The sequence below is a fragment of the Tachypleus tridentatus genome, unplaced genomic scaffold, assembly GCF_004210375.1.
Source record: "Tachypleus tridentatus isolate NWPU-2018 unplaced genomic scaffold, ASM421037v1 Hic_cluster_1, whole genome shotgun sequence".
In the NCBI taxonomy this organism is placed as follows: domain Eukaryota; kingdom Metazoa; phylum Arthropoda; class Merostomata; order Xiphosura; family Limulidae; genus Tachypleus; species Tachypleus tridentatus.
This window is the reverse complement of record NW_027467777.1, coordinates 21213542-21235108: the sequence shown is the minus strand read 5'-3', so window position 1 is coordinate 21235108 and position 21567 is coordinate 21213542. Positions and strand designations below refer to the sequence as shown.

General features: G+C 33.8%; 1 protein-coding gene across 1 annotated transcript; it reads left to right on the top strand.

Moving 5' to 3' along the window:
* The first annotated feature begins 608 nt into the window (after positions 1–608).
* LOC143241809 (testisin-like) lies at positions 609–15281 on the top strand. Its single transcript, XM_076485068.1, has 6 exons — positions 609–750; positions 844–932; positions 1195–1301; positions 7437–7708; positions 12274–12425; positions 14629–15281. The coding sequence occupies exons 1-6, from the start codon at positions 678–680 to the stop codon at positions 14791–14793; spliced, it is 858 nt and encodes a 285-aa protein (XP_076341183.1). The 5' UTR covers positions 609–677; the 3' UTR covers positions 14794–15281.
* The last annotated feature ends 6286 nt before the right edge of the window (positions 15282–21567 follow it).

The following is a 21567-nucleotide window of genomic DNA, read 5'->3' as shown; positions in this document are numbered from 1 at the left end:
CTGTAGTAAAGCTATTGTAAAGTTGGTTTTAAGGGTTTCTGTATAGTATGCGCTGTGGTAAAACTATTGTAAAGTTCCTTATAAAGGTCTGAGGTCTGTTGTTAGTTTACGACGTGCTGTCTGTACTGATTCTATCAATTCCTAGTTTTAGCGTTACAGTTTTTTAGATTTATCGATTAGATTTAATTGCAGGTAAGACATTTTTACAAATAAAATATCTAATTTATCAACAAAAAGATTATTAATTGTATGTCGAACAAATATAAATATCAGTAACGCACTTTGGAAGGGTTTGTGTTTACAACTTTCACTCAAAGCCACACAAGGACCACCTGCGCATAACTGTCCATTATTTTGAAATCATAGACTAGTTAACGGTACACACCGCCAGCACGAGAGCTGTCCTTGTCTGTTGTGGATTGTCCATTATTCTATTAGATCAGCTAACGAGCTAATCACTACTTTGTACAAATTTTCGGATCCTCATTCCAAGCACTCTTAAGTTCTGGGCCACGCCCGTTCAATGTAGAGTTACTTTTGTCATGATATAGAAAACTTGAAACAGGTTATTACAAGGTTAACACAAGAAGGGCATTTTTTTATAAATTTGTTTAAGTATCCCAACTGGTCCTGCTCGCGTCAAATCACATCTCGTTCGAGGTCTACATTAAGATTCTATGAAAGACACACTTCTAACAAGAATGATGTGGAAAATATTAGCACTGCTTCTTTACGTGGACTTCACAGATCGTAAGACGACAGATAAAATCACATTATATCTATTGAAATCTAATATTCTACAGTAATTCTTATACTCATTTCTTTTATCTCTGATTTTTGTAGAATGTGGAGTGAACAGATACGCTGATGACCCGTTTTCCCTCAGAATCTACGGAGGACATAATGCAAAGAAGGGCATGTGGCCTTGGCAGGTCAGACTCTTTTTGTGTCAGTAAACTAACCGTGAAAACGTCTTTATTTTTACAAACGACAACCAAATAGCAGTCCATTTTTGTCCCTATAGCAGTCCATTTTTGTCCCTAAACAATTATTTCTTCATCATACCCTTTCTCAGGACTGCACGAGCAGTATTTATTTTCATTTATTATTTCCTCTGTATTCAACATTATTATTACTATAGTAGGTTAAATGTTCTCCTGGTAAATACCTGACAAACCTTGTTTCTCACATCAGATTTCCCTACGGTTGAATCACCCTCAGTTCGGCCCCCTGGGACACTGGTGTGGTGGTATTTTGATAGACAGACAATGGATCCTTACTGCAGCCCACTGTGTCATCAAGTATGTGTTTACCTTCTACAACCTCGCTCAAATCTATACTTATTCGTTTGTTACCTTTTTGATGTTTTCTGTTAATAGCTAAGTCAGTGTTTGTATTAGCCCGTCCATCTCTCTCACTGTATTATTCTGTCTCTTTTCTCCCTTTATTCTTACTTATCTGTCTATCTCACTGATTATTCAGTCGTACTTCTTACTATTTGGTGTATGATTATTTTAATGTATTGTTTGTTTGTGTTTTTTAATTTCGCGCAAAGCTACTCGAGGGCTATCTGCGCTATCGTCCCTAATTTAGCAGTGTAAGACTAGAGGGAAGGCAGCTAGTCATCACCACCCACCGCCAACTATTGGGCTACTCTTTTACCAACGAATAGTGGGATTGACCGTCACATTATAACGTCCCCACGCCTGAAAGGGGCGAGCATGTTTGGAGTTATGGAGATTCGAACTGGCGACCATCAGATTACGAGTCGGTGCCTTAACCCACCCGGCAATGCCGGATCATATTTTAATGTATATCTAAACATATTACTGTGTATGATTTTACTGTTAATTTATGACAGAAATACAAGTTATGTTTCGTATCATTTAAATTCGTGTTTAGAGATAAGAAATAATTTAAGTCATGAGTATTTTAAAACAACGATTATTGAATACACAATTCTAACAATAAGACAAAGTACAATAAACTGCCAGTAATTTAATGTACAGGATTAAAGTCACTAAAAAACAAAAATTAACACCCACTCTATATCACTGAATTACCCTCAAAAGTGTAGAGTAATGTAAAACGTAACCCTTATTTATACAATTACCAGAAAACAAGTTTGCATATCAAATATGCCCCCACCGCTACTACAACGGTATGTCTACGGATTTGCAACGCTAAAATCAGGGGCTCGATTCCCCTCGGTGGGCTCAGCAGATAGCCCAAAGTGGTTTTGTTATAAGAAAACACACACGCATATCAAATAATTTCTGGCCATCTACTGAAAACATTTCAAACAAGTACGTAATCTGAATTTAATAATTTAAATTTACATTTTATATATAATTATTTCAATAGATTCATGTATAATCACACTAGATTTCCCCACTATGATAAATAACAGTTTTTTTTTCCACGGAATTCTATGTTTAGTTTCACTCGTGTGTTATGCTAAAGTTAAAATAGTAATATTATGGGTTTTAACGCAAGTATCAACAAATGTTTCATGAACACAGGAATAAGTCAGTTAACTATAACTGGGATAAAATAATTTCTTATCACTAATCTCGTAATGAATACCCTTCTCACTGTATTACTGTAACGTCGTTAAAACAGCTAAAACGTAACTGAAAAAACACAACGATTCTGTACGTCACCATGCACCTAATGACATCTTAAGAGCACCTGGTGATGACACGTCAAAATTCATCTGAGAACAATACCTTAAGGTGTCACTTGATGACAATAAATGGACATGTATCTCTAAACAAGACCTTAAGGTGTCACCTGATGACAGTAAATTGACATGTATCTAAAGACAACACCTTAAGGTGTCACCTGATGACAATAAATTGACATGTATCTCACAACAACACCTTAAGGTGCACCTGATGACAATAAATTGACATGTATCTCACAACAACACCTTAAGGTGTCACCTGATGACAATAAATTGACATGTATCTCAAAACAACACCTTAAGGTGTCACCTGATGACAATAAATCGACATGTATCTCAAAACAACACCTTAAGGTGTCACCTGATAACAATAAATTGACATGTATCTCACAACAACACCTTAAGGTGTCACCTGATGACAATAAATTGACATGTATCTCACAACAACACCTTAAGTTGTCACCTGATGACAATAAATCGACATGTATCTCACAACAACACTTTAAGGTGTCACCTGAAGACAATAAATCGACATGTATCTCACAAAAACACCTTAATGTGTCACCTGATGACAATAAATCGACATGGATCTCAAGACAACACCTTAAGGTGTAACCTGATGACAATAAATCGACATGTATCTCACAACAACACCTTAAGGTGTCACCTGATGACAATAAATCGACATGTCTCTCAAGACAACACCTTAAGGTGTCGCCTCATGACAATAAATTGACATGTATCTCACAACAACACCTTAAGTTGTCACCTGATGACAATAAATCGACATGTATCTCACAACAACACTTTAAGGTGTCACCTGAAGACAATAAATCGACATGTATCTCACAACAACACCTTAATGTGTCACCTGATGACAATAAATCGACATGTATCTCAAGACAACACCTTAAGGTGTAACCTGATGACAATAAATCGACATGTATCTCACAACAACACCTTAAGGTGTCACCTGATGAAAATAAATCGACATGTCTCTCAAGACAACACCTTAAGGTGTCACCTGATGATAATAAATTGACATGTATCTCAAGACAAGACATTAATGTGTCACCTGATGACAATAAATTGACATGTATCTCAAGACAACATTTTAAGGTGTTACCTGAAGATAATAAATCGACATGTATCTCACAACAACACCTTAAGGTGCACCTGATGACAATAAATTGACATGTATCTCACAACAACACCTTAAGGTGTCACCTGATGACAATAAATTGACATGTATCTCAAAACAACACCTTAAGGTGTCACCTGATGACAATAAATCGACATGTATCTCAAAAACAACACCTTAAGGTGTCACCTGATAACAATAAATTGACATGTATCTCACAACAACACCTTAAGGTGTCACCTGATGACAATAAATTGACATGTATCTCACAACAACACCTTAAGTTGTCACCTGATGACAATAAATCGACATGTATCTCACAACAACACTTTAAGGTGTCACCTGAAGACAATAAATCGACATGTATCTCAAAACAACACCTTAAGGTGTCACCTGAAGACAATAAATCGACATGTATCTCACAACAACACCTTAATGTGTCACCTGATGACAATAAATCGACATGGATCTCAAGACAACACCTTAAGGTGTAACCTGATGACAATAAATCGACATGTATCTCACAACAACACCTTAAGGTGTCACCTGATGAAAATAAATCGACATGTCTCTCAAGACAACACCTTAAGGTGTCGCCTCATGACAATAAATTGACATGTATCTCAAGACAACACCTTAAGGTGTCCCCTGATGACAATAAATTGACATGTATCTCAAGACAACACCTTAAGGTGTCACCTGATGACAGTAACTTGACATGTATCTCAAGACAACACCTTAAGGTGTCACCTGATGACAGTAAATTGACATGTATCTCAAGACAACATCTTAAAGTGTCACCTGATGACAATAAATCGACATGTATCTCAAGACAACACCTTAAGGTGTCACGTGATGATAATAAATCGACATGTATCTCCCAACAACACGTTAAGGTGTCATCTGATGATAATAAATTGACATGTATCTCAAGACAAGACATTAATGTGTCACCTGATGACAAAAAATTGACATGTATCTCAAGACAACATTTTAAGGTGTTACCTGAAGATAATAAATCGACATGTATCTCAAGACAACACCTTAAGGTGTCACCTGATGAAAATAAATCGACATGTCTCTCAAGACAACACCTTAAGGTGTCACCTGATGACAGTAAATTGACGTGTATCTCAAGACAACACCTTAAGGTGTCATTTGATGACAATAAATCGACATGTATCTCACAACAACACCTTAAAGTGTCACCTGATGACAATAAATCGACATGTATCTCAAGACAACACCTTAAGGTGTCGCCTGATGACAATAAATTGACATGTATCTCAAGACAACACCTTAAGGTGTCACCTGATGACAATAAATCGACATATATCTCACAACAACACCTTAAGGTGTCACCTGATGACAATAAATCGACATGTATCTCACAACAACACCTTAAGGTGTCGCCTGATGACAATAAATCGACATGAATCTAAGAACAACACCTTAAGGTGTCACCTGATGACAATAAATGGACATGTATCTCTAAACAAGACCTTAAGGTGTCACCTGATGACAGTAAATTGACATGTATCTAAAGACAACACCTTAAGGTATCACCTGATGACAATAAATTGACATGTATCTCACAACAACACCTTAAGGTGTCACCTGATGACAATAAATTGACATGTATCTCATGACAACACCTTAAGGTGCCACCTGATGATAATAAATCGACATGTATCTCACAACAACGCCTTAAAGTGTCACCTGATGACAATAAATTGACAGGTATCTCACAACAACACCTTAGGGTGTCACCTGATGACAATAAATCGACATGTATTTCACAACAACACCTTAATGTGTCACCTGATGACAATAAATCGACATGGATCTCAAGACAACACCATAAGGTGTAACTTGATGACAATAAATCGACATGTATCTCACAACAACACCTTAAGGTGTCACCTGATGACAGTAAATTGACATGTATCTAAAGACAACACCTTAAGGTGTCACCTGATGACAGTATATCGACATGTATCTCACAACAACACCTTAAGGTGTCACCTAATGACAGTAAATCGACATGTATCTCACAACAACACCTTAAGGTGTCACTTGATGAAAATAAATCGACATGTATCTCAAGACAACACCTTAAGGTGTCGCCTTAAGACAATAAATTGACATGTATCTCAAGACAACACCTTAAGGTGTTGCCCCTGATGATAATAAATCGACATGTATCTCATGACAACACCTTAAGGGGTCACCTGATGACAGTAACTTTACATGTATCTCAAGACAACACCTTAAGGTGTCACCTGATGACAATAAATTGACATGTATCTCAAGACAACACCTTAAGGTGTCACCTGATGACAATAAATTGACATGTATCTCAAGACAACACCTTAAGGTGTCACCTGATGAAAATAAATCGACATGTATCTCACAACAACACCTTAAGGTGTCACCTAATGACAGTAAATCGACATGTATCTCACAACAACACCTTAAGGTGTCACTTGATGACAATAAATCGACATGTATCTCAAGACAACACCTTAAGGTGTCGCCTGATGACAATAAATTGACATGTATCTCAAGACAACACCTTAAGGTGTCCCCTGATGACAATAAATTGACATGTATCTCAAGACAACACCTTAAGGTGTCACCTGATGACAATAAATTGACATGTATCTCAAGACAACACCTTAAGGTATCACCTGATGAAAATAAATCGACATGTATATCACAACAACACCTTAAGGTGTCACCTGAAGACAGTAATTCGACATGTATCTCATGACAACACCTTAAGGTGTCACCTGATGACAATAAATCGACATGTATCTCAAGACAACACCTTAAGGTATCACCTGATGAAAATAAATCGACATGTATCTCACAACAACACCTTAAGGTGTGACCTGAAGACAGTAATTCGACATGTATCTCACAACAACACCTTAAGGTGTACCTGATGACAGTAAATCGACATGTATATCACAACAACACCTTAAGGTGTCACTTGATGAAAATAAATCGACATATATCTCAAGACAACACCTTAAGGTGTCGCCTGATGACAATAAATTGACATGTATCTCAAGACAACACCTTAAGGTGTCACCTGATGATAATAAATCGACATGTATCTCATGACAACACCTTAAGGTGTCACCTGATGACAGTAACTTTACATGTATCTCAAGACAACACCTTAAGGTGTCACCTGATGACAATAAATTAACATGTATCTCAAGACAACACCTTAAGGTATCACCTGATGAAAATAAATCGACATGTATCTCACAACAACACCTTAAGGTGTCACCTGAAGACAGTAATTCGACATGTATCTCATGACAACACCTTAAGGTGTTACCTGATGATAATAAATTGACATGTGTCTCACAACAACACCTTAAGGTGTCACCTGATGACAGTAAATCGACATGTATCTCATGACAACACCTTAAGGTATCACCTGATGAAAATAAATCCATAAGTATCTCACAACAACACCTTCTTTACCCAGTAAGAAAATTAAACCTTCTTGGTGTACTTGATTTCCATATCAGTTTTATATAACGAACTCTCTACTTTCCCTAATCTAATCCACTAACAAATTTCTTTGGACAGTCCATTGTTTTCCTTACCCCAGGCGATCTTCTGGAAAGTGATGGTGGGAGAACACCACCAAAAACTGCAGGAAGGCACTGAAGGCACCTACAATGTATCACACGTTTTCCCTTACAATAAATACCGGAACTATGATGAAGACATAGCTATGATGAGATTATCCGAACCAGTGAAACTAAGTGAATATGTGAAACCAATTTGTCTGCCACAACAACACGAAGAGTTTGAAGGTGCTGAATGTGTAGCAACAGGGTGGGGAAAGGTAGAATATGGTATGTAGTTAATACTAAAGGTTAAAGTAGAATATGGTATGTAGTTAATACTAAAGGTTAAAGTAGAATATGGTATGTAGTTATTAATACAAGTGGTGGTTAAGGTAGAATATAGTATGAAGTTAATACTAAAAGTTAAAGTAGAATATGGTATGTTGTTAATAATACAAGTGGTGGCTAAGATAGAATATGGAATGTTGTTAATAATACAAGTGGTTGTTAAGGTAGAATATGGTATGTTGTTATTAATAGAAGTGGTGGTTAAGGTAGAATATGGTATGCTGTTAATACTAAAAATTAAAGTAGAATACGGTATGTTGTTAATAATACAAGTGGTGGTTAGGGTAGAATATGGTATGTTGTTAATAATACAAGTGGTGGTTAAGATAGAATATGGAATGTTGTTATTAATACAAGCGGTGGTTAAAGTAGAATATGGTATGTTGTTATTAATAGAAGTGGTGGTTAAGGTAGAATATGGTATGTAGTTAATACTAGAAGTTAAAGTAAAATATGGCATGTAGTTAATACTAAAAGTTAAAGTAGAATATGGCATGTAGTTAATACTAAAAGTTAAAGTAGAATACGGTATGTTGTTATTAATACAAATGGTGGTTAAGGTAGAATACGGTATATTATTAATACTAAAAGTTAAAGTAGAATACGGTATGTTGTTATTAATACAAGTTAAAGTAGAATATGGTATGTAGTTAATACTAAAAGTTAATGTAGAATACGGTATGTTGTTAATAATACAAGTGGTGGTTAAGGTAGAATATGGTATGTAGTTAATACTAAAAGATAAAGTAGAATATGGTATGTTGTTAATAATACAAGTGGTTGTTAAGGTAGAAAATGGTATGTTGTTAATAATACAAGTGGTGGTTAAAGTAGAATATGGAATGTTGTTAATAATACAAGTGGTTGTTAAGGTAGAAAATGGTATGTTGTTAATAATACAAGTGGTGTTTAAGATAGAATATGGTATGTTGTTAATAATACAAGTGGTGGTTAAAGTAGAATATGGTGTGTTGTTAATAATAAAAGTGGTGGTTAAAGTAGAATATGGAATGTTGTTAATAATACAAGTGGTGGTTAAAGTAGAATATGGAATGTTGTTAATAATACAAGTGGTTGTTAAGGTAGAATATGGTATGTTGTTAATACTAAAGGTTAAAGTAGAATATAGTATGTTGTTAATACTAAAGGTTAAAGTTGAGTATGGTATGTTGTTAATACTAAAGGTTAAATAGAATATGGTATGTTATTTATACTAAAGGTTAAATAGAATATAGTATGTTGTTAATACTAATGGTTGAAGTAGAATATAGTATGTTGTTAATAATACAAGTGGTTGTTAAGGTAGAATATGGTATGTTGTTAATACTAAAAATTAAAGTAGAATACGGTATGTTGTTATTAATACAAATGGTGGTTAAGGTAGAATATGGTATGTTGTTAATACTAAAGGTTAAATAGAATATGGTATGTTGTTAATACTAAAGGTTAAATAGAATATGGTATGTTGTTAATACTAAAGGTTAAATATAATATGGTATGTTGTTAATACTAAAGGTTAAAGTAGAATATGGTATGTTGTTAATACTAAAGGTTAAAGTAAAATATGGTATGTTGTTAATACTAAAGGTTAAATAGAATATGGTATGTTGTTAATACTAAAGGTGAAAGTAGAATGTGGTATGTTGTTAATACTAAAGGTTAAAGTAGAATATGGTACATTGTTAATACTAAAAGTTAAATAGAATATGGTATGTTGTTAATACTAAAGGTTAAATATAATATGGTATGTTGTTAATACTAAAGGTTAAAGTAGAATATGGTATGTTGTTAAGACTAAAGGGTAAATAGAATGTAGTATGTTGTTAATACTAAAGGTTAAAGTAGAATGTGGTATGTTGTTAATACTAAAGGTGAAATAGAATATGGTATGTTGTTAATATTAAAGGTTAAATAGAATATGGTATTTTGTTAATACTAAAGGTTAAAGTAGAATATGGTATGTTGTTAATATTAAAGGTTAAATTAGAATATGGTATGTTGTTGATACTAAAAGTTAAATAGAATATGGTATGTTGTTAATACTAAAGGTTAAAGTAGAATATGGTATGTCGTTAATACTAAAGGTTAAAGTAGAATATGGTATGTCGTTAATACTAAAGGTTAAAGTAGAATATGGTATGTTGTTAATAATACAAGTGGTGGTTAATTTGTTTTAAAAGGATATAATTCTGTGGTGTGAGTGTACAGTTTTAATATCTTGTAAATGCATATTTTATTCTAAAAGGATATAATTCTGTGGTGTGAGTGTACAGTTTTAATATCTTGTAAATGCATATTTTATTCTAAAAGGATATAATTCTGTGGTGTGAGTGTACAGTTTTAATATCTTGTAAATGCATATTTTATTCTAAAAGGATATAATTCTGTGGTGTGAGTGTACAGTTTTAATATCTTGTAAATGTATATTTTATTCTAAAGGATATAATTCTGTGGTGTGAGTGTACAGTTTTAATATCTTGTAAATGTATATTTTATTCTAAAAGGATATAATTCTGTGGTGTGAGTGTACAGTTTTAATATCTTGTAAATGTATATTTTATTCTAAAATGATATAATTCTGTGGTGTGAGTGTACAGTTTTAATATCTTATAAATGTATATTTTATTCTAAAATGATATAATTCTGTGGTGTGAGTGTACAGTTTTAATATCTTGTAAATGTATATTTTATTCTAAAAGGATATAATTCTGTGGTATGAGTGTACAGTTTTAATATCTTGTAAGTGTGTATTTTATTTTAAAAGGATATAATTCTGTGGTGTGAGTGTACAGTTTTAATATCTTGTAAATGTATATTTTATTCTAAAAGGATATAATTCTGTGGTGTGAGTGTACAGTTTTAATATATTGTAAATGTATATTTTATTCTAAAAGGATATAATTCTGTGGTGTGAGTGTACAGTTTTAATATCTTGTAAATGTATATTTTATTCTAAAAGGATATAATTCTGTGGTGTGAGTGTACAGTTTTAATATCTTGTAAATGTATATTTTATTCTAAAATGATATAATTCTGTGGTGTGAGTGTACAGTTTTAATATCTTGTAAATGTATATTTTATTCTAAAATGATATAATTCTGTGGTGTGAGTGTACAGTTTTAATATCTTATAAATGTATATTTTATTCTAAAATGATATAATTCTGTGGTGTGAGTGTACAGTTTTAATATCTTGTAAATGTATATTTTATTCTAAAAGGATATAATTCTGTGGTATGAGTGTACAGTTTTAATATCTTGTAAGTGTGTATTTTATTTTAAAAGGATATAATTCTGTGGTGTGAGTGTACAGTTTTAATATCTTGTAAATGTATATTTTATTCTAAAAGGATATAATTCTGTGGTGTGAGTGTACAGTTTTAATATCTTGTAAATGTATATTTTATTCTAAAAGGATATAATTCTGTGGTGTGAGTGTACAGTTTTAATATATTGTAAATGTATATTTTATTCTAAAAGGATATAATTCTGTGGTGTGAGTGTACAGTTTTAATATCTTGTAAATGTATATTTTATTCTAAAAGGATATAATTCTGTGGTGTGAGTGTACAGTTTTAATATCTTGTAAATGTATATTTTATTCTAAAATGATATAATTCTGTGGTGTGAGTGTACAGTTTTAATATCTTGTAAATGTATATTTTATTCTAAAATGATATAATTCTGTGGTGTGAGTGTACAGTTTTAATATCTTATAAATGTATATTTTATTCTAAAATGATATAATTCTGTGGTGTGAGTGTACAGTTTTAATATCTTGTAAATGTATATTTTATTCTAAAAGGATATAATTCTGTGGTATGAGTGTACAGTTTTAATATCTTGTAAGTGTGTATTTTATTTTAAAAGGATATAATTCTGTGGTGTGAGTGTACAGTTTTAATATCTTGTAAATGTATATTTTATTCTAAAAGGATATAATTCTGTGGTGTGAGTGTACAGTTTTAATATATTGTAAATGTATATTTTATTCTAAAAGGATATAATTCTGTGGTGTGAGTGTACAGTTTTAATATCTTGTAAATGTATATTTTATTCTAAAAGGATATAATTCTGTGGTGTGAGTGTACAGTTTTAATATCTTGTAAATGTATATTTTATTCTAAAAGGATATAATTCTGTGGTGTGAGTGTACAGTTTTAATATCTTGTAAATGTGTATTTTATTCTAAAAGGATATAATTCTGTGGTGTGAGTGTACAGTTTTAATATCTTGTAAATGTATATTTTATTCTAAAAGGATATAATTCTGTGGTGTGAGTGTACAGTTTTAATATCTTGTAAATGTATATTTTATTCTAAAAGGATATAATTCTGTGGTGTGAGTGTACAGTTTTAATATCTTGTAAATGTATATTTTATTCTAAAATGATATAATTCTGTGGTGTGAGTGTACAGTTTTAATATTTCACATTTACATATTTGTCATTATTTAGTTTCTCTTCGTTTTTTTTACATATTTCTTCATTATTTCGATCATCCATAGACATAAAGCCAGTAAATATTCTTAGAGAAGTGGGCGTGGAAATCTTTGACAATTCTGTCTGTTACAAAGCTTACTACGAGGATTTTGATATTCCAATCCATCGCTGGCATGTGTGTGCGGGGACTTTGGAAGGAGGCAGGGGGACATGTTTTGTAAGTGTGAATTCATGGTTTCTTTCCTGAAGTATTAAAACATTGTAGGAATTTTTAAATACACAATTACGTTTCCATACTTGTGGTTTCGTTTTAGTGAAGCGAGTGTGTTATAGTATTTCTTTGTTACTAGAGGACAGAAAAAGTTGAGGTATTCCTAGGACGTCTTGCTTGTTTGGGTACAGTATTTCTATAGTATACTTGATTGTTTGGTAATTCCAAGTTTTGTAATTTTGAAAACTTTAGTGTTTAATATTCACTGAATCTCTCTTTTTAATATTTATTTCTCTCAAAACTTACTCAAATATTTCATTTGAGTGAAATTAACTGATCACTACAGCCTAAATTTGATGTAAATGAGACGTTTATCAACATTTTTTCTGTTGTATTATGTTTTATTTGTATATTCGAATTAAGCACAAAGCTACACTATGGAATATCTATGCTCTGCTTACCACTTCGGTTTTTAGAGGCGTTTCGCTGTGCCACTGGAATACTTTGTTGTATTAACTACTCATAGAGTCTCCAAAGTATATTTCTATGGCTGGTGTTGTCTTTAGTACCTTTCTTCTGCTAATCTACCATTGTTATATTTGGGACGCCTCACGCAATTAGCCTTCTAGTAGCGTTTTGCAAAATCCTGCAAATAAACAAACCAAGAAACATCGAAACTGTGTCACGTAAGTATATTGTTCTGTGTTACTGAAAAATATTATTGAGTCTTTCATTGTTTGTTTTGAATTTCGCGCAAAGTTTCAGCAGGGCTATCTGCATCAGCCTTCTTTAATTTATTAGTAAAAGCTAGACCACTTACCACCAAATCTTGGGCTAATCTTCTTTTTGGTTTTTCAAAGAATAGTGGGATCGACCGTCACATTTTAACGTTACCACGACTGAAAGGACGAATTTGTTTAGTTCGAACCCACACCTCGAATTACACTTGGCGAAGCCAGGTGTCAGAAGAGTGTGACATTAAAATGGGAGTAACAAACAAACTACGGTAATAATTAATTAATAATTAATTGTTTTTAAAACAAACAAACAATACTGTAGTTCGTATTAATAATTCATTTCCAAGTTTTGATTATGATAATAAGTTAATAATTTATTGGGTTTAAAAAAATAACGTTATCTTTAAAGACAAAACAGAGTTAGTTGTCTTCAGGTGAACCAATCCAATTGTTGATTGAGTTCGTTATCCTGAGAATTCCGTGATTTGTTTTAGCGTAAATCTAACTCTGAATTTTACCATTATAAGTCCGGAAACTTAGCGTTGACCTATGTAGAAAGTTCTGATTTATATCAGCTCTAAGTTACGCAGGGAGCTACCTATGCTCTATTCGAACCCTGGATTTTAGCACCGTAAACCTGGAAACTTTTCCCTGAATCATCGAGGAAGTTGATTGTTTGGGCTATTTGTGGTATGCCTACCATGGGAATCGAAACCCGATTTCTAGCGTTACAAGTTCGCGGACTTAACGCTGTGTCACTTGCAAGTGATACTGAGTTTGTTTTGATGGATTTTGTTTATCGGCTCTTTGAACTGTTTTAACATCCTCTAAATGTATGAGGAAAAGGAGTAATGTATCATCTGACATTCATGGTGGCCAAGCGTGTTAAGGCTTGAGAGTCGTGGGTTTGCATCCCCGTCGGGACAAACATGCTCGCCCTTTCAGATGTGGGGGCGTTATATTGTTACGGTCAATCCCACTATTCGTTGGTAAAAGAGTACCCCAAGAGTTGACGGTGGGTGGTGATGACTAGCTGCCTTCCCTCTAGTCTTACACTGCTAAGTTAGGGACAGCTAACACAGATAGCCCTCGAGTAGCTTTGTGCGAAATTCAAAAACAAACAGACACTCATGGAGAATATTTCATAAATTTTATTTTATTTTATTTTTTTCAAAGCAGTGCTGAAACAAGTAATATTAAAATTACGGATTATATGTAAATATTGTTTTTGTTTGCATAAGGATTGCGAGGAAGTCCAAAGACTTATTACAACGGAGACTTGAGAAAACTTAAGTCTAAACGTTGAGGTCATTTGAAGTACATCATGACCTGTTAAAGGGCAGTACAAAGAATAATAAACGTCTAAATGACTACTAACTTGAAAATAACACGTGAGATAGACTGAACAGACTGAAATTAAACGTTTCTTTGACTGAATATGTGTGTAATTAATTATGTTTCTTTTCTGACAGGGTGATTCTGGAGGTCCGCTGCAGTGTAAGAGAGGAAACAAATGGTACTTAGCTGGGATAACATCTTTCGGGAGTGGCTGCGGTTATCCAGGATTCCCAGATGTTTATACTCGGGTTTCTTACTATATTAACTGGATTAAAGTCAATATGGCAACTCATACATGATTTGATATGTGCCTCATGTTAACTTTAATATTGATGGATATCACCTTTGGTGTCAGAGAACCTCCCAACAAATTAACTTTCATTATACTAACCAAGAACCTTCCATCAACCTAAGTGAGAACCTCCTATAGTACTAGCCTACACTTTCTATATACTATTTGTGAACCTTTCTTCCACCAGACCAAGTGAGAAACTCCAATATGAATAACTGAGAACATCTTCTCAGAATAGTTGAGAAACTTCCACCAAATTAACTAAAAACAACCTATCAAGCTAACTATAAACCATCTATTAGAATATTTTAGTCTATTGCATTAACGGAAAACCTTCTATCAGACTAACTAAAATCCTTCTATCAAGCTGAGAATATCCCTTCATAATAATTGAAAATTGTCCATCAGACTATATTCATGACAAACTGCTAATGCTGACAAGTTTAAGTTCAATTTAGGCTTAGCTTCTTCAAGCTCCAGTTTCTTCTATTCTGAATTTTTCACCGCTAGAGCTACGCATGATGATTAAAGTCGTTTTGGTCAGAAGCCCCAAGTATCTATAAATTAATTAATTAACATAATTAATTAGATGAAGAATTTGGGGAACTATTGATGAAAACAGTTTTATCGTCATACATAGTTCCAACAGCAAACAAGATGTTGGAATAGAAGAAACCCTGAAGATTAAAAAGAGACATTAATTAAGTAATAAATTTGTGATTTATATTTTCAACTTTATTGTAATTTGTATTAATTAGGTGTTTTTATTCATGATTTTCAATTATAATGAAGTTCAGAAAGTAATATTTACCCTCTTAGTAATTGTGTGAAGGATGTATAAAAGTAGTTTCACATACAGGTTATCTTCCTTTTTTCTTTACGGTTATAGGTTCTAATTTATATATTCTGAACTGATTATGTAAGAGATTGTTCTATAAAGTTGCAGCGTTAGGTTAAAGTGGGTTTAAATATTTTGGTTATACAGGAGTTTGTTTTATAATGTTACGAACGTTAGGCCTAACTGGGTGAAGGTGCTTTTGGCGTCCTTTATATTTTATTATATTATAATATATTTTTGACGAAATTTAATGTAATGGATTGCTTGCATCGAACTGTCTATTTTGAATATATTTGCATAAGCTGAGTGAACTTGTTTATAATATATACTGCATAACTTAAAGAATAGTTTAAGTCGTTTCTTGTTTTTTACACGTCCAAACTATTACCAAGGCCACATAACTCGCCCTATCCTTCAACAAAGTTGTCTGCCGTCGATGACACACGGTATCTGATTTATTAACATTCAATACCATATCCGTTTTTCTTGAATATATCAAACAGGAAAACACTCAATTACATAGCAAATGTTAAGCGACAAAATTAAATAAATTGTTGACTCTTTTGAAACGATTTTATGAACTTACATTTATTGAAAACTTTCATGAAGCTACGTCATGTTTAGGTAAAAAAATAAACTTATGCGAGTTACTAAACGTGTTCGTTTGGTTATTTTATCATCTGTAAGATTAATACAGTTAGTAAGCTGCGATAAAGAAAAAAAGCAGATATTAAACAATGTATTCCTCCTGGTGGATAATTAAGATACTATAGACCAAAATTTAGTCGATTTAAAATCTTCCAAAATAAAAATTACGAGGAACACAAAACAATCTGAAATCAAACTGCAGGCACCAGATCCCCTGGTGGCTAGCTAAAATATAAAAAAATATTGACAAAATAAAAGACGTACAAAAAAACAATTTAAAGGAAGTGCAGTGGGTGACAATATTTAGAATGAAGTAAGTTTGTTTGTTTTTCAGATCACACGACGTTTCGGAATATTTGTGTTTTCATTTTTATGTTTCAATCTCAAAAATGTCATCATAAGGTTTTCTTTAGAATATCAACCTGATTGGCTAGTTCTCAAGGCCAAGGCAATTTGAAAATCCTGTTTACGTGGCGTCAATGTAAGGCCTATATGTTTCATCACGTTCATTAACCATAACCCTTTATTTTTTGAAGAACAATAGTGAACTGTTCGAAAGCGCTTGAATTTTGGTTCTATTTTAAAAATAAAAGACATTAGCTTGATCTATGTCGCTAATCGTATATTTAGCTTAATGTCAACCACGCTTCATCAGCTGTGTCCAGTACCGACGAGCCTTTTCGTTAAGTGTCAAACTCATCAGACCAGCTGGATTACAGCTGATACAAGAGTTGACATTTGACCCAGGACGCACATTACGTATCCACGAGCTTTCTTTAGTGTTTATAAAACTGTTACGTGACAGTCACACCCAACGACTTCAGCATATCCGAAAGTGTGGCCAACGAGATAAGAATCCACTGTAAAGAACACTTAAAGAAAACCTGTAGAAATACAAAGTGCGCCTTTAAAAAGAACTTGTGGAAACACAGGTGCGTTTTCTAAAGCAAACGTAAGGAAACATACGGTGATCGCCCGAAAGAAAACTTCTAGAAAAACACGTACGCCCTCTACAGAAATCTTATGCAAACACATGGTGCGCTCTGAGTTGAATGTAAACAAAACAGCGTCATCTTTGTTTCAGATACAATAGTGGTTGAGGTAATATTTATAGAGTAAAACCTGTCTAAACCGGAAACTGTAATAGGGCGGAAACCTGTACAAGACGGAAGTACCAAACGTTTGCAGCATTATCTTAAGATTTCTCTTATAAAAGGCCCCCTATATGGCGGAACCTACCTCATCTGTCAACAAGTGTGTGTTTTTTGGGTGTTTTCTTATAGCAAAGCCACATCGGGCTATCTGCTCAGCCCACCGAGGGGCTATCAACAAGTAGGTTTGTTTAGAATTGCTACACAATCGGATATCTGTGCTCTGCCAACCACGGATATCGAAACCCGTTTTTTTTGTGTGTAAGTCCGCAGACACACCACTGGGCCACTGGGGGGCTGTCAACAAGTAGGATTAGAAACTGAGTAAGGCGGAAAAATGTTTTTGATTAAAAATTAATTTCTTATTTAATTAATAAATTCTTGTATAATTAAAAAATTCTTTAAATATTAAAAAAATTCTTGTTTAATTAATAATTTGTTTAAACTTTCAAATGTTCATTTAGTCTTTCTACCTCCATGTACAACATCAGTTCTACATCCACTAGATAATGGTATTATACAGTGTATAAAATTGAAATACAGAACACTGATGCTTCAACATATTATTGTAAACATGGACAACTGTAAGAGAGCATCTGAAATGACCATGAAAATTGACGTGTTAGATGTAATTGCATTTTTAAGTCATTCAATAAAACGCGTAAAAGATGAATGTGTAACAAAGTGCTTTCAAAATTGTTGATTTATTCTTGATAATGGCGGATATTGTGGAGAAATTGTTTGTTATGACGATTCTAGTGAAATACAAACTGTGATTGATACAGATGATTCTGTGAATGTGGAAAGTTTTGTGAACGTTAAAAGGGATTTTAACAGAAACTGATGAAACTGATTTAAAATCTGTAGTAGAATCTCAAGATGGTCACAGTGCGAGAGATTCAGAAGATGAACAAGATGGAAAAGATAGTGAGGAAATAGAAATTCCTACTTCATAACCAGTGTTAAGTTATATTAACAGAATCAAATTGTATGAAAAAATGAAGAGGGAAAATGAACTTCATGAAAAGGCCGTAGAATTGGCATTCTCTTTTAACCTCATGAGAAAGTCCATTAGAAAATGAAACAGTTAAAATTGTACATTTTCTTCAAATAAATTTGATTAATATTTTATGTACTTATGAATATTTTGAATGTCTTATTTTTGTTCTTATTCTAATAAATATAGCATAAACAGTATAATACCTTTATTCACCAACGTCTTACTTCCCTTGAGTCAAGCAAGTATAACGTTCCGCTCAAAAATTATATATAATTAAGGAAATGCATGTCTACGCCGGAAATTTTACTCGGTCCAGGTCGATTCCACCTCAAACAGGTTTTACTGTATTTACATTGCAATACAGTGACATCTAGCGAAAGTGTAGGAAACAATAAAACGGTATGTGTTTCTGTATCTCAAAAGGGCAGATATGGGTCTTAATACTTTTATTGATAAGGATAGAACAATGTTTCGATCTTCCTAGGCCATCTTCATGTTAAGAAAATTAATACCCACACCAACCGTTCTGAGATACATTTTTAATTTCAGTGGGTTTCTCGTCATCAAGGTATGTGTTTATGTTGAAGTTAAGCCTAAATTCACGATCAAATTTTTTGAGGTTAATAAATTGAAGACTCTCGTTCATGAGGATGCCATCCTTATGCAAGTTAAAATTCGTGACATAAATCAAGTCATTACCAGCCAATAAAGAATTATTTACATTATTATCGGTATTATTTCTTTCTACTAAGAGCTCAATTACTACATAAACCAGTAGCGAAAAAAATTGATAATAGTTATTATATAACTACAGCGCGAATATAAATATTTATTAACAATTTATTAATATAAATATTTATTAATATTAATGTGCTTTCACTCTTCTGTTATGGTTGACGAAAAAAAATATAATGATAGTAAAACTTAATAATTTCCGGGCGTATAATGAAAATATTGATTTAAGATATCTATCCTCCATTTGTATGTCCGCTTGGATACAACTCTTATATGTTACTTAATCGTTCAAGTTAATAAACATTTGAGTTTTTTTTTTCCGTGTGTAAAATAGCTGTCAACAACGGACATACCAAATGGTTAGATATCAGTGACGATGTGGTAAACACGTTCAAACACTCTCCACACCAAATGGTTAGATATCAGTGACGATGTGGTAAACACGTTCAAACACTCACCACACCAAATGGTTAGATATCAGTAACAATGGGGTAAACACGTTCACACACTCTCCACACCAAATGGTTAGATATCAGTGACGATGTGGTAAACACGTTCAAACACTCTCCACACCAAATGATTAGATATCAGTGACGATGTGGTAAACACGTTCACACACTCTCCACACCAAATGGTAAGTTATCAGTAACAATGTCGTAAACACGTTCACACACTCTCCACACCAAATGGTTAGATATCAGTGACGATGTGGTAAACACGTTCACACACTCTCCACACCAAATGGTTAGATATCAGTAACAATGTGGTAAACACGTTCACACACTCTCCACACCAAATGGTTAGATATCTGTAACAATGGGGTAAACACGTTCACACACTCTCCACACCAAATGGTTAGTTATCAGTGATGATGTGGTAAACACACACTCTCCACACCAAATGGCTAGTTATCAGTGATGATGTGGTAAACACACACTCTCCACACCAAATGGCTAGTTTGGTTAGATATCAGTAACAATGTGGTAAACACGTTCACACACTCTCCACACCAAATGGTTAGATATCAATGATGATGTGGTAAACATGTTCACATACTCTCCACACCAAATGGTTAGATATCTGTAACAATGGGGTAAACACGTTCACACACTCTCCACACCAAATGGTTAGTTATCAGTAACAATGTCGTAAACACGTTCACACACTCTCCACACCAAATGGTTAGATATCAGTGACGATGTGGTAAACACGTTCACACACTCTCCACACCAAATGGTTAGATATCAGTGACGATGTGGTAAACACGTTCACACACTCTCCACACCAAATGGTTAGATATCAGTAACAATGTGGTAAACACGTTCACACACTCTCCACACCAAATGGTTAGATATCTGTAACAATGGGGTAAACACGTTCACACACTCTCCACACCAAATGGTTAGTTATCAGTGATGATGTGGTAAACACACACTCTCCACACCAAATGGTTAGATATCAATGATGATGTGGTAAACATGTTCACATACTCTCCACACCAAATGGTTAGATATCTGTAACAATGGGGTAAACACGTTCACACACTCTCCACACCAAATGGTTAGATATCAATGATGATGTGGTAAACATGTTCACATACTCTCCACACCAAATGGTTAGATATCAGTAACAATGGGGTAAACACGTTCACACACTATCCACACCAAATGGTTAGATATCAGTGACGATGTGGTAAACACGTTCACACACTCTCCACACCAAATGGTTAGATATCAGTCACGATGTGGTAAACACGTTCACACACTCTCCACACCAAATGGTTAGTTATCAGTGATGATGTGGTAAATACGTTCACACACTCGCCACACCAAATGGTTAGATATAAGTAACAATGGGGTAAACACGTTCACACACCCTCCACACCAAATGGTTAGATATCAGTGACGATGTGGTAAACACGTTCACACACTCTCCACACCAAATGGTTAGTTATCAGTGATGATGTGGTAAACACGTTCACACACTCTCCACACCAAATGGTTAGATATCAGTAACAATGTGGTAAACACGTTCACACACTCTCCACACCAAATGGTTAGATATCAGTGACGATGTGGTAAACACGTTCACACACTCTCCACACCAAATGGTTAAATATCAGTAACAATGTGGTAAACACGTTCACACACTCTCCACACCAAATGGTTAGATATCAGTGACGATGTGGTAAACACGTTCACACACTCTCCACACCAAATGGTTAAATATCAGTGATGATGTGGTAAACACGTTCACACACTCTCCACACCAAATGGTTAGATATCAGTAACGATGTGGTAAACACGTTCACACACTCTCCACACCAAATGGTTAGATATCAGTGACGATGTGGTAAACACGTTCACACACTCTTTATACCAAATGGTTAGTTATCAGTGATGATGTGGT

What these genes read in the sequence shown, in the direction of transcription:
- LOC143241809 (XM_076485068.1), top strand. Translation starts at nt 678, where the DNA reads ATGAAAGACACACTTCTAACAAGAATGATGTGGAAAATATTAGCACTG. An exon ending in TTACGTGGACTTCACAGATC is followed by an intron (nt 751 to 843) that starts GTAAGACGACAG and finishes TGATTTTTGTAG; the next exon opens with AATGTGGAGTGAACAGATAC. An exon ending in GCAGCCCACTGTGTCATCAA is followed by an intron (nt 1,302 to 7,436) that starts GTATGTGTTTAC and finishes TTCTTTGGACAG; the next exon opens with TCCATTGTTTTCCTTACCCC.